Source organism: Chrysochloris asiatica, unplaced genomic scaffold (assembly GCF_000296735.1).
Source record: "Chrysochloris asiatica unplaced genomic scaffold, ChrAsi1.0 scaffold00374, whole genome shotgun sequence".
NCBI lineage: Eukaryota > Metazoa > Chordata > Mammalia > Afrosoricida > Chrysochloridae > Chrysochloris > Chrysochloris asiatica.
Window position 1 is genome coordinate 598,819 of NW_006408892.1, and position 13,947 is coordinate 612,765.

Consider the following 13,947-nt stretch of genomic DNA (forward strand, 5'->3'; position numbering starts at 1 on the left):
TTTCATCCTTTAGCTGTTATGCTAAATGAACATTGATGTACCGGTCTCTCTGTGTTCCAGCTTTCTCTTATTCTGGGTAGGCACCTAGGAGTTGGCCAGCTGGGTCATATGGTCATTCTCTATTCAACTTTCGAGGAACCACCAAATTGTCTTCCATATCAGCTGTATCTTCTTTTCTTTTAAGAGCAGCAATTAAACTGGATCAGGACCTACCTCACTCCAGTATGACCTCATGTTAACCTAATAACACCTGCAAAGATTGTCTCTCCAAACAAGATTACATTCACTGGGAAGTGGGCGGGGGTGAGGAGTGTTTGAGGAGGACAATTAATTAATCATTTGGGGGCAGGGGACACAATTCAACCCCTAACAGTATAGTTCCGGGAGAGCCCTGTACACATAACAGAGTGTAGTCAATGTTGTTCTCCCCAGGACCAGAAGAAGAGCCTCTTCCATCCACACCGACCCTCCATCACGTGGGATGAGGTGGATCCGGCCCTCAGAAGCCAGGATAGGCCTGGCCCTGGTCCTTGGTGTCTTCACCCTCCTCTTCCTCTTCAGTCTGCCTGTTTCACCACCTGTTTCACCACCTGCCTGCCTGGTCCTTGAGGAGCCTTCCCGTATCCCCAAGACCTTGGAGGCCTGGCCCTCACTGACCCGGCACCCGAGACCTGCCCATTGCAAAGCGGATGCCTCAGTGGTCACCCAGCCAAACTTCACAGAGCAGCCATTGCACATACGCAACTTCTTGTTGTACAAGCATTGCCGTGACTTTGAGCTGTTGCAGGATGTGTCCCCCGACAAGTGTGCACCGCCAGTATTCCTGTTGCTGGTGATCAAGTCCTCGCCGGCCAACTATGAGCGGCGCGAGATGGTGCGGCGCACGTGGGGCCGTGAACGCGAGGTGCGGGGCGTTCAGCTTCGCCGGCTCTTCCTGGTGGGGACAGCCTCCAATGAGCTGGAGGCCCTCAAGGTGAATCGGCTGCTAGCACTGGAGGCACGCATGCATGGCGACATCCTGCAGTGGGACTTCCACGACTCCTTCTTCAACCTCACGCTCAAACAGGTGAGTGATGCTGAGCTCCAGGGTCACTTGATGGGGTGGTCCTTCCTGCCCAGATTGCCACTTCCCACTCCTTCTGACTGAGGTACTGTGATCTCTTTTCCTCCTTGATTGGAGGCTAGAAGGAAGGGGTACCAGGGCAAGATTATGACTCCAGGCTTGTGGGGGGTGGTTTATAAATAAGGATGGATCTCGGTGTACAATGACCTATGTTCAAATCTGGGCTATGGAGGTGGTCATGGTGAAGTTAAAAGTACAAATTTCAGAGTCCAGTAGTCACTGGCTTCATTGGGGGTGGGGGTGGGGGGTTGCCGACTGTACCAGGTGACAGGCGACACCAAAATGATTGTATGAAATTTTTGTGTAGTGTTTCAACAGAAATATTATTATGTTTTATAAAAATTTCCCAGTAGTTAGTCCTACCAACAACAATAAAATGTTTCTTAAGCTCAGCGTACATATATCAATATGCCTACAAGGCTAAAACTCTGTGGCATTTTGCTTTTTAATTTAATGTTTTCAGCCTGAGCCCATCACTTCTGCCACTGTGCCAATCCGTCTCGCTAAGGGTCTTCCTCTTTTTCTCTGACTCTTCGCTTCACCAAACATGATATCCTTCTCCAGTGACTGATCCCTCCTGACAACTTGTCTGAATGTGAGAGATGAAGTCCCGCCATCCTGACCTCCAAGAAGCACTTGGGCTATACTTTTTCCAACACAAATCTGTTTGTTCTTTTGACGGTCCATGGTACTTTGAATATTCTCCTCCAACACCATAACTCAATTCTTCTACGGTCTTCCTTATTCACTGTCCAGCTTTTGCTTGCATATGAGGTTATTGAAAATACCATGGCTTGGGTCAGGCACCCTAGTCCTCAAACTGCCATCTTTGCTCTTCAACACTTTAAAAAGGTCTTGTGCAGCAGATTTGCCTAATGCAATATGCCGTTTGATTTCTTGACTGCTGCGTCCATGAGTCCTAGAAAGGTGACAAAATCTGGTGGAAGAAACAGATTTTAAATCACAGAGTTAATTAAGCAGGTCTCAGGTCAGGCAGGGTCAGAAGAAATAGCAGTAAATAAATATAAACATGACAATTTTTGAGTGCTTTGCTTCTTGGAGCATCATCTCCATCAATCCCCAGCAACACCCTGGAGGCAGGTCCGACACTGAGGCCTGTTGGTTACTTGAAAATTGAGGTATAGGAAGGGGCATTGATTACCAAGGTCACCCCCCAGGGATGGATCTACAATCCAGACTGCTAGACTCAGGGACGTATCCTTTTATCCAGCTACCTGGGTTGTGATAGTTCTCTGAGATGCCAAGGCTGATCACCCCAGCTCTGAAACCCCATGTGACCTCCCCACTCCTTTTGCAGGTGCTGTTCCTACAGTGGCAGGAGACACAATGCAGCAATGCCAGCTTCCTGTTCAATGGAGATGATGATGTCTTCGCCCACACTGACAACATAGTTGCCTACCTGCAGGACCATAACCCCAACCAGCACCTCTTCGTGGGACACCTGATTGAAAATGTGGGTCCTATCCGGATTCCCTGGAGCAAATACTATGTACCAAAGGTGTTGAGACAGGAGGAACACTACCCGCCCTATTGTGGGGGCGGTGGCTTCTTGCTGTCTCGCTTCACAGCCACCGCTCTACGCCGGGCTGCCCGTGTCCTGGATCTCTTCCCTATTGATGATGTCTTTCTGGGCATGTGCTTGGAGCATGAGGGCCTGAAGCCCACCAGGCACAGTGGCATCCGCACGGCGGGCGTACAGGCACCGTCACCACACCTGACCTCTTTCGACCCCTGCTTTTATAGGGAGCTGCTTCTGGTACATCGCTTTCTGCCCTATGAGCTGCTGCTCATGTGGAATGCACTGAGTCAGCCTGACCTCGCCTGTGGCAAGCGGACACAGGTATATTGAAGTAATACAAGGGCCTTCAGCCTTCACATCCATTGGAAAGGGCAGCACCTTCCTCCCAGGATGCTAAGAGCTTTGCCCTCCTAAGTGGCCTAGGAAGAAGGAAGGAGTATCAGGGAGAGATTGATGAATGAATAGTCTGCCTAGAAAACTTCTACGCATCATTCAAAACCCTGGATTCCCAGCTAAAGGGACTTCTGAAAATGTTTGGCTCCTTTCAGTGACTGCTGCTAGGGGAAGCAGCTCGGCTGAGGTCCTAGTCACTGCCTTGCCAATGCCATTTGGGTGAAGTGCCCACTTCCCAGGTTCAACCTATGTCACAGTCTAGACACTAAGCAGTGGCCGGCCACTCTCTGGAAATTTGTTAATGGTGGAGGAGTGTTCCATCTACAATTCAAAGGAAACCAAGAACTCCTGAGTTCACGTGGAGTTGAAGTGAAAAACATCCTTCAGCCTGTATAAAAGGGATCCTGTTCTTGGTCCCTGCCCCATCATGGACTCTTTAGGTGGTGGGAGGGGCCTCTGAATGGACCACCTCTTCCTTGCTGCAATTCCAAGTGCTGTAATGGTGGAAGCAGTGGGCAGAGGAGGGAAACTGTCCGTTTTGGGTGGTGGAAGTTCAGAGTCCCCAGTCGGGCCCCACCCTTGTACCTGGGAACCCCAAGAATTCAGGATGTGGCATTGGGGCTGGAGGAGTCTTCACTGGGCCCAAGGCCAGCACACATGATCACACCAGTGCCCAGAAAAGGAAAGGTCCTGAGTTTTCTGGGACTCAGGCTGGCCCCCAGCCCAGCATGTCTAAGGTTGGGGAGGTCCAAGAGCGCTGTTAATCCCCAGCCTCACTTGTCTCAGCAGGTGTGTGGGGTCCAGACATCACTGGAAGTCCAATGAGCACTGGAGAGAATGAGTTCTCAGGGAATAAAGTATTTCATGAACACCTGGTAGTGTAGTGGTTATGAATCGGGCTGCGAACCTCAAGGTCAGCAGTTTGAAACTACCAGCTGATCCGTGGGAGAAAGATGAGGCTTTCTGCTCCCATAAAGATTTACAGCCTCGGAAACCCTGTACAGGGTCACTATGAGTCGGAACTCACTCCACATTACGTAACCACCACCAATGTGGTGCTGAGGGTTAATGTGCTGAACAGCCAGGTTGGTTTGAACTGCAGCGTTCATGGTTCAAGCTCACTAGCCCCTACTCACAAACCCTATACAGGGTTGCTGTGAGTCGGAACTGACTCAATGGCACTTAACAACAACAGTGGAGTTCCAGAGTCCTGGTGTGGCGCTGTAGAATAAGCACTTGACTGCAGTACCGGTTTGAACCTCAAGGTCAGCGGTTCAAATTCACCAGCTGCCCTTCAGAACCCTATACTGGGTCCCCTCTATGGCTTCCCATTGCCCTCAGTCCATGTCTCCAAGACTGATTCTCACTAGCAGCTTGATGGGAGGCACATAGATGAAAGACTGGGGGACACTGCGCCTGTCTGAGGGGTTACTTGGCCCACACGGCTTCCTGCTCCCCATCTCAGGTTGAAGGGAGGGCACAATGGGGGGAAGAGTTGGGACTGGTACAGTACACATCACTGTGATTGCTAGTCTGGGTTCAAATCCTGTGCTCGCTCACTCCTTCCCTCCCTGTCTGATATAGGCAAGTGACTATCCTCCTTTAGGCCTCAGTTTCCCCATTTTATATTAGGATGATGCTCACGTTGTTATCAAGTTCCTGAAAGCATCAGCGAAAAAGCAAGAAGCAGTTTTGGATTCTGCAACGGGTTTATTTTGTCACTACTAGAGAGAGAAAGTGGGAGGAAACTCAAAGCCATATTGGGGTGTTGGTTTTTTCTTCCAGCTGGTTTCACAGAGAATAGATTGTACCCCATCCCAGAGGGGATGCCTCCCAAGACCCGAGATTTTATGGTAGGTGCTGTGTGGCTTGTGCAGCAGATTTGCCTAATGCAATGTGTTGTTTAATTGAAGGGGAGGCTCATCAAACCTCTCTGGGCCTCAGGCTCCCGCAGGTCTGGCCTAAGAAGGAGTCAGTGGGGGCAGAGTGCTGGAAGGTTTTGTTGAGCGCAACCACTGAGGCAGTATCGGTGGGCAGGGTTGTTGGCTGTGGCCCTCCGGTGTCGATGATGATGGAGAGAGGCCTGGGGCAGGGTCTGTGGGCCAGGTGCCAGCATGAGTTCCCCATCGGCCATCAACCCTTGAAGGAGATGTCCCTCCAGCCATTTCAGCAGCTCACCTGGGGACAGAGTGGGATTCAGTGGGGATGGGGAAACCCTGAAGGATCCCCTCCCTAGATACATAAACACACCTACAAGTTCCTGTCCCACCAAGTGACCCACCACACACACTGACTATGCGCACACGTATAAGCAGCGAGCATCCATTCAATATCTCCATCACTGACCCACATCTCCAGCTGACCCAGGCCTGGCCCAAATCCTAGGCAGGGGAGGAGGTTGGTGGTCCCGGAGCTGCAGTCAATAGGTGCCCAGACCCCATTAAAGGCAGAACACAGCAGGAATGGCATGTAACACACCCTTGTGAGTACACACTCTTGCAGATCCTTTCTGACACCCATCCTGACATGCACCTCTGAAGGCCTGCTCACATGGTGGCCTTCAGATGCCCCCGGACACAGGTGTGTCAGTGTGTGCATGCACGCCTATTGCACACAACCTACACCAAGGCCAGGAGGTGGGGGAGGCAAAATTTAAGGGTGTGCCCCAAAACTCAGCCAGCAAGATTATGATTTGAATGCAATGATTTTTAAAAATTAAACTGCAAAAATGCACTGTCTTAGTTCCCTAGTCATGTTACAGAAACACCACAGTGGATGACTTCAATGAACAGAACTTTTTCTTGCCTTTCTCCCAGGACAATGGAAGTCTGAGTTCAGGCTCTCAGTCTGGTTCTTGGGGAAGTTCCTTGTCTCTTTTCAACATCTGTTCTTTGATTTCTTGGTGATCTTTATGTGATCTGGCATCAACCCCCACCATCATCTCCGCTTGCTTCTCTGTGCCTATCTATTGTTAAATGCCATGGAGTCAGTTCCAACTCATAGTGACCTTATATAAGATCTCCAAGGTGGGGCTAGTGAGTTTGAACTGCCGACCTCCTTGCAGTTCAACCTTGAGTCCAGCGCATTATCCTGCTGCCTCCCCCACCCCCACCCCCACCCCTACTGACGCTCCCTGTACCTGTCTGCTCCCTGTATATCTTAAAGGTGATTCAATTAAGGACACACCCTACACTAATGTGCTTCATTAACATAACAAAGGAACCATTCACAAACAGGATTATACCCTAGTTTCTTAGTGTGGTGCAGTAAGATAAGCACTGAACAGCGCTACACTAGGTTCAAACCCACCAGCCTCTCTTGTTTTGTTGGTAAATGCCGTTGAGTCTATTCTGATTCATTTGTTGTTAAGTGCTGTGAAGTCAATTCTGACCCATAGCGACCCTGTATATGGTTTCCAAGGAGCAGCTGGTGAGCTTGAACCACCAGCCTTGCAGTTCAAATGACTTTGCTGTCTGGCGCATTAGCCCACAGCGCCCTTTATTATGGTTTCTGAGGAGTGACTGGTGAGTTTGAACTGCCAGCCTTGCAGTTCAAACCGACCTTATGATCCAGTGCTTATCCTACAGTGCCACACCAGGACTCTTTGAGGAAATGATCCGGGGATAGCTATGAGTGAGAACTGATTTGACTGCACTTTAAAAAGGAAGGGAGCCCTGGTGTGGTGGCGATTAAGAGCTCAGCTGCTGACAGAAAGGTGGTCAGTTGGAGCTCACCAGCAGCTCCAAGAACAAAGATGTGGCAGTCTGCTGCCATGAAGATTTACAGCCTTGGAAACCTTTGGGGGCAGTTCTCTGCCCTACAGATCTCTATAAGTCCGAATCAACTCCGTAGTAACAGGATTGATAATGGGGCAGGAGAACAGTCCACAACAACCACTAAGATTAAAATATGTTGTTGTTAAGTGCCTTCGAGTCGGTTCAATATATAAGCCTTTAAAATAGAGTCCCACTAAGCTTGTGTCACCCTGAGTGCAAGCCAGCAGGAGCCTGTCCCCGAACGCAGGTGATACCATTCCTCAACCCCTTGTGAGCATGTGCGCCTGTCCCCATGCACCCCAACTCACGGTCACCACGGGTCACTGACTGCCTGGCTCCCGAGGACCAGCGCGGGGGGGGGGGGCCCCCACACACTCGCACCAGCATGCGCACGAAGTCGACGCCGCACAGCTGCTCTGGTGGTGGCTCAGGATCCCCTGGCAGGAGCAGCGCTGGGCCCAGCAGCACCAATGCCCAGGCAGGTAGGTAGGGGTCCATGGTGCCAAGAGAGCTCCAGACTCCTGTTTATAAGCGCCTAGACCCTCCCAACTGGGAGCCTTGGGAGAGGGACGGAGCATTTCAGAAGGTCAAGGGCTAGGTCAGATGGAGGAGTATGTCTCTTTAGTCCAAAGACCTTGGTTGTGATTCCCCCACGGAACAGTGGGTGAGGAGTTTGCATTTTGGAAGCATTTTAAAGAAGTAAAATCTAGAAATGAACATCCTGGCGTTCACAGGCCAGTGAAGTTCAGAAAAGTTCTTATGATTTGACAGATAAGGAAGCTGAGGTCCAGACAGGGAGTCTCAGATTCCCCTAAAACCTCTAGCCCTGACTCTGGCTGGGTAGTACTAGAGGCCCGAAGTAGGGCCTTCTGGGACGGGCTGTGGTTGGGGGTGAGAATAAAGTCCAGGGTTTGCTTAGCATCTGCCAGGCTTGTGCCTACTGGGTCTTATGACCCTGTTTGACCAAAAAGGAAAATGGAAACTGGGAGACAGAAGGGTCAGCTTGAGGCAGGGACCCTTCCACCGAATCAGCTGGTCTTTCCACAGAGATCTCTGTCTCAATCTCTTATTCCATTCCCTCCCCCTACCCCACCACCACCTCTGGACACTTTGTCTCTCTCCCTCTGCTCTTTATCTATCACGTGGTCTCTTTCTCTCTCTCTCTCTCAGTCTTTCTGTCTCCCTCCCTACTCCTACCTCTCTCTCCCTCTGCTCTTTATCTATCACGTAGTCTCTTTCTTTCTCTCTCTCTCTCTCTCTCTCTCAGTCTTTCTGTCTCCCTCCCTACTCCTACCTCTCTCTCACTCTTTCTAGGTCTCTGTCTGTATCTTGCTCATCTGTCTTCATAACCCTCATCCCTCTTCTCTCTGCCACTTAAGGGTCTCTATTCTTTTCATTCCCTATCTCTGTCATCTTTCCAGTTACCAGCAGTCCTGAGATGGACATTTCTGAGGGGTCCTGGCCTAGTCCCTACTGACTACTCTCCTCACAGCCTCAACTCACCATCAACCTTGCCCCAGAACAGCCTGTTCTCTCCACCCACCAAGAGCTTGTAATCAGCTCCCCCAAGACTGAGCCAAGGCCAGCAGCTGGGCTGGAGAGGTGGGGGCGGGGGGGCTTAGGGGAGACGACAGGATCCAGCTGTCTCTAGGGATCCTCCTCCTCCAGTTTGCCTGAAGGTCCCATGGTAGCCACTGAGGAGTCTAAGTGCTGGGGACAGCATACACAGACCCTGGGTTGATTAGTGGCAGCCCCATTAAACCACCTCTGAATAGAATCAGTTTAACCCAGATGCTCTTCTTCCTCATGAAAGTATATAGGAATGTGATAATTAAGAACAATGTAACATTTTAGAAGCCTGGTGCCTGAGATCTTGCTCACAAACAAGAGTTTGCAAAGTGTTCAGAGACAGCTTGGCTGCTTTCAGGAACCTTGCTTTATGTTAAGTATCTTTAAGAAACCGCACATCACTGCTCTAGATCACTTAAGCCTAAAAGTTAATATATAGCAGCTTGATTGAACCTTTTTTTTTGTAAAAATAAAAATGTTAGATTGTTAAGAAAAATTATGAAAATATTTTAAAAGTTGTTCCTGTGAATCCTGTTTTGAATGATTAATCACATTTCAGTACAGTAAGCTGTCTTAGCTAAATAACTACATCCTCCCTTTGTGAATTACATCCTCCCCTTGTGAATTACATCCTTCCTTTGTAACAAATCCCTCCCTAAGAAAAGCAAATAAAAGACGGAGGTAGTTAGATCTGTGTGCAATGCTGTGCCATGCTGGGCAATGCTAGGCAAAACGTTTGCAGATCTGTCTACCTGCCAGCTTGCATCATATCTGTGTGTCTGTCTTTTTTGTAATATTTGTCTCTCTTTCTCTATCCCTTTCGCCGCCAGATCTCCCTTCTTCGTGACACCCACACTCCCTTGTCGAGGCTGGACCCCGACATAGGACCTCGACAGCTAACCACAAGACCCTCCCAGCTCACATACCCTATTGCCAACAAGCCCAGCTTTTTCATTGAATTTGTTCATTCATTCAACAAACAATCCCAGCCCAGCTCTGTGCCCACCCTGCCCTTACAGAGCCCCCAGGCAGAGGGAGGAAGAACTGAACACAGACACCTTCAGACTTGGATCCAGCCTGGACTGGAAGAAAGAACAGGGCTGGAATTGAAGAGACCAAGGAAGGTTGGAGGGAGGTGGTCACTTTGAAAGGATGAAAGAGTTTTCCCCAGAGGCAAAAGTGGCAGAAAAAGGTAGAAGGCAGGTGGAGAAAGAATAGTGGGAACTTGGCCTGGTCCAAGGACTGGCCCTGCATGTTGTTGTTGTTATGTGCTGTGGAGTCGGTTCCGACTCATAGCGACCCTATGCAGGGTTTCTGAGGCTGTAAATCTTTACGGGAGCAGAAAGCCTCATCTTTCTCCCGTAGAAGAGCTGGTAGTTTCAAACTGCTGACCTTGCGGTTCGCAGCCTAATTCGTAACCACTACACTACCAGAGGCACTGCATAAGCCACCTCAAATGCCTCAAGGCTCTGCCCAGCTAGGGCACCTACATGTTGTTGTTGTTAGGTGGTGTTGAATCAGTGCCAACTCCTGTACAACATAAGGAAAAGCTGCCTAGTCCTGTGCCAACCTCACAATTGTTGTTACACTTGAGCCCATTGTTGCTGCCACTGTGCCAATCCATCTCATTGGGGGTCTTCCTCAATTTCACTGACCCTAAACTTGACCAAATATGTTGTTGTTCTTCATATAGTCCAGCTTCTCAGATTATTTGATCAGCATACAGATTGAATAAGTATGGTGAAAGAATTCAACCTGGGAGCATATACCATTCGGTGTCCCCTTATTCGTTCTAACAACTGCCTCTTGGTCTAGGAACAGGTTATAAGTTCCATGTTCCAATTATTAATGGAGGTTTGCAGTAATTTCTTCTCATTTCGAGTTGTACCGCATCAGCAAATGAAGGTGCCAGAAAACTTTACTCCATTTGCATTATCATGGGCAGCTTTGCTTTCAGGAGGCAGCTCTTCCCCAGTTGTGTTTTGAGTATCTTCCATCCTGAAGGGCTTGTCTTCTAGTACTATAGCTGACAATATTCTGATGCTATTTATAATGATTTACTCTTCAGGCATGATACTGACAATGTTTCACTGCTATTCATAAGGTTTTCAGTGGTTAACCATTCAGAAATAGTCTGCCTTTCCTTCTTATTCTTACTCTGGAAGCTCTGCCGAAACCTGTCCACCACGGGCATTTTAAATGCTGTTGAGATTTTAAATGCCAGTGACATCACTTCCGGAATCACAGCAACGTGCAAGCCACCACAATACGCAAAACTGACGAATGGTGGCTTGCTCTACCCATTTTACAGGTGGTAGAACTGAGACCCAGAAAGGGAGAGCAACTCCCCGACCACTGCACAGTGCAAGAATGGCAGACCAGTGAGCTCTAGCATCTGAGCACTTAATCTCTGTACTCTGCGTGCTCACCCTCAACATGCTATTCCCTCTGATGGATATGCCTTTCCCTCCTTCAATTGCCTGAAAAGCTCTTATCAGGCTTCTTTGTGATCCTGAGGGTCAGGACAAAAAGAACTATATAGGTGAGGGAATTGAAGCCCAGGACTTTTAGGTGCAATCAACAACACCCCAGCCACTTGCCCCTTTATACCCACTCAAACCAACACGAAAAAGTGAATTTCCAACTGAGGCAGCTACTCTTCTGGATTTCCTCAAGCAAATCTGAGATGGGGAGGGAGGGCAGAGCCTGGAGTCACACCTTTAAAGCTACATTCATGTCATGTTGTGCATTGAATTGCGTTCCCCAAAATATGTGTTGTAAATCCTTACCTGTATGCCTTGGTTGGAGTCCTGGTGTGGCTGTGTGGGTTATTGCGCTGAACTGCAAGGTCGGCTTGAACCGCAAGGTTGGCAGTTCAAGCTCACCAGCTGCTCCGTGGAGACCCTTGACAGGGTCACTATGAGTCAGTATTGACTTGATGGCAACTACCAACAACAACGCCTTGGCACTCTAGTCGGCACTCCAGTAGCGTAGGTTACACGTCAGGCTGCTAACCTCAGGGTCAGTAGTTCAAAACTACCAACTGTTTCATGGGAGAAAAATGAGACTTTCTACTCCTGTAAAGATTAACTCTGGTAGTGTAGTGGTTACAAATTGGGCTGCGAACCTTAAGGTCAGCGGTTCGAAACTACCAGCTGCTCCGCGGGAGAAAGATGAGGCGCTCTGCTCCCGTAAAGATTTACACCCTCGGAAACCCTGTTCAGGGTTGCTATGGGTCGGAACCGACTCGACGGCACTTAACAACAACAACAACAACAAACATTAACAGCCTCAGAATCCCTATACAGGATCACTATGAGTCAGAGCCAGCTCCACAGCACATAACCATCACCACCACCATGCCTTGGTTGGAGTCCTGGCATGGCATTGTAGGATAAGCACTGGACCGCAAAGTCAGTTTGAACTGCAAGGTTGGTGGTTCAAATCCATCATCCACTCCTTGGAAGCCCTATGCTGGGTCGCTATGAGTCAGAACCATCTCAATGGCACTTAACAGCAGCAATGCCAACAATGCCTAGGTTATAATCCCATTTGAAAAAGGGTTGTTTTGTTATATTCATGAAGCAGGATTAGTATAGAGTGTGTCCTGAGTCAATCTTTCTCTTTGTTTTTAAGGAAGGTGATAGTATATATACATTTTAAAATTTCATAGCCAATAAATGATTCCAGTCATATTAAAAGTCATCATTGACATTTTTATTTCATGTACAAAGGGTTGGCATCGTTTTTGTTAGGTAGATGTGTCTTGGATAATCCATACAAAGGTGATCACTTTGTCTGACTAGATGAAGCCTAGATCCCTGCTCGTACTGACGGAAACACTGGCAGTACATATAGAGGCCGTATTTCCGGATCAGACAGAGCCGGTATGAATACACTAGGCAAGAGTGGGAACCCTGGCCAAATTCTCGTGGGCAACTTCAGAAGAGTTGCTGGTGGCCCCTCTCACTTTGAGGAATGCACCAAGGCAAGTCGATCCCTTTTGAGAGATTAAACAAGCAAGCAGAGATGGGGGACAAGTGCTGCTAAGCCACATGGAGCACTCCAAGGAACCAGGAAATGAGCTAAAGAGACAAGGACCTTCCTCCAGAGATGACAAAGACAGAAAGCCTTGCCCTAGAGCCACCACCTTGAATTCAGACTTCCAGTCTCCTAAACCATCAGAGAATAAGTCTGTTTGTTACAGTCCCTCCCCCCTGCCCCTCCACTTCGTGGCATGTCTGTTACAGCATCCATCACTACACAGCTAAGACTGTAAATGCAGAGCCAGGTGGTAGGGGACTGAAAAATAGGAGGGACTTAAATCTGGATCCTTGCTTCCGTGCTGAGTGGGCTTGGGAATTCCCACCAATAATTTGTCTTGAATCTTTACTAGTTCTAATAATCACAAGATCCCTCTTGCTCCTCAAGGCAGAGGCACCTCCAAAATGTAATGTTGTTTGCTCCATGGGGGTCTCTAGGAAGCAGGGGCCACCCTTGGAAGTATTTGAGTCCCTGAGAAGGTAGCTCCCTGCCAGAGGTCACAAAACCCAGCAGTGGAGACTGAACTTCAGAGGTCTGTGGGCAGAAGAGCTTGTCCTCAGGATGAACCAGGAAGCCAGTGTCCCCTGCCCCTGGTTACTACCCACTGCTTGCACTCCACAGCAAATCTAGCTGGGGGCCCAGGGTGTTAAAGGACGGTCGGTCCTGTGGACTGGGTGCCCAGCACAATTTCATGAGCTCATGAACCTGGAGGGAGAAGCAAAAAGTCACGTTCAAGCAGTAAGCAGAAAGTGAATGAATCCCATCTGTACTTTGAAAACATAAATGAGATCTCTCTTTCCCCTGCTCTACACCCTCTTATGATTCCCTATGGCTCTGGCTCTTAAAATCCCAACTCCTCTTTTGTCGTCCTCCTAATACCACCTTCTTCCATGCTCTCTAGCAAGTTCTACTGTAGCCACACTTGCCTCTGTCTGGCTGTTACTTAAACACACCGAATGTATTCCTACCCCAGGGCCTTTGCACCTGCTAGCCCCTCCTCCAGAAATGTCCTCTCCCAGCTCTTCCCATGGATGACTCTTCCTTCTCCTTCAAGTTCTACCTCAGATATTGTTGTTAGGTGCCGTCAAGTTGATTCCAACTCATAGCAACCATATGCACAACCAAACGAAACCTTGTCTAGTCCTGTGCCATCCTCACAATTGTTAAGTGTGAGCCCATTGTTGCTGCCACTATGGCAATCCATCTATCTTATTGGGGGTCTTCCTCTTTTTCACTGACTGCTATTTCCATGAGCACTGATTATGGATCCCAGCAAACTGAAACCTTTGACAACTTCAATCTTTTTCCCATTTATCATGATGTTATTTATTGATCCTGTTGTGAGGATTTTAGGTTTTTTTATGTTACCCCTAACGGAAAGCACCCCTCCATCTCATTTTCTGTCACTTCCCCTGTTCATCCCTTCAAGACTGGAAAATTCTTTTCAGTTCTTGCATTGCTGACTAATCGAAGAGAAATGTTGTCACATTCATTGTCAAAAA

The 13,947-nt window shown here is 48.6% G+C and overlaps 3 protein-coding genes across 3 annotated transcripts in view; 1 reads left to right on the plus strand and 2 right to left on the minus strand.

Annotated features, from left to right (window-relative positions):
- The first annotated feature begins 481 nt into the window (after window positions 1-481).
- B3GNT3 (UDP-GlcNAc:betaGal beta-1,3-N-acetylglucosaminyltransferase 3) lies at window positions 482-2,993 on the plus strand. Its single transcript, XM_006876326.1, has 2 exons — window positions 482-1,066; window positions 2,442-2,993. Exons 1-2 carry the CDS (start codon window positions 482-484, stop codon window positions 2,991-2,993), a joined length of 1,137 nt encoding a protein of 378 aa, XP_006876388.1.
- Window positions 2,994-5,028: 2,035 nt separating this feature from the next.
- Window positions 5,029-7,330, minus strand: INSL3 (insulin-like 3 (Leydig cell)). Its single transcript, XM_006876288.1, has 2 exons — window positions 7,141-7,330; window positions 5,029-5,234 (listed from the first exon to the last, which is right to left on the minus strand). Exons 1-2 carry the CDS (start codon window positions 7,328-7,330, stop codon window positions 5,029-5,031), a joined length of 396 nt encoding a protein of 131 aa, XP_006876350.1.
- Window positions 7,331-13,042: 5,712 nt separating this feature from the next.
- JAK3 (Janus kinase 3) overlaps window positions 13,043-13,947 on the minus strand; it is a 20,372-nt gene continuing 19,467 nt past the window's right edge. Inside the window, exon 23 of the mRNA XM_006876327.1 lies at window positions 13,043-13,150. Coding sequence (XP_006876389.1) covers window positions 13,043-13,150 — 108 coding nt within the window. The remainder of the gene's footprint in view (window positions 13,151-13,947) is intronic.

Bases quoted from the DNA above. Each gene is read 5' to 3' on its own strand.
- B3GNT3 (XM_006876326.1), top strand. From the start codon at position 482: ATGAGGTGGATCCGGCCCTCAGAAGCCAGGATAGGCCTGGCCCTGGTC. The intron at 1,067-2,441 runs GTGAGTGATGCT...CTCCTTTTGCAG, and splicing joins TCAACCTCACGCTCAAACAG to GTGCTGTTCCTACAGTGGCA.
- INSL3 (XM_006876288.1), bottom strand. From the start codon at position 7,330: ATGGACCCCTACCTACCTGCCTGGGCATTGGTGCTGCTGGGCCCAGCG. The intron at 5,235-7,140 runs GTGAGTTGGGGT...CTCTGTCCCCAG, and splicing joins GTCAGTGACCCGTGGTGACC to GTGAGCTGCTGAAATGGCTG.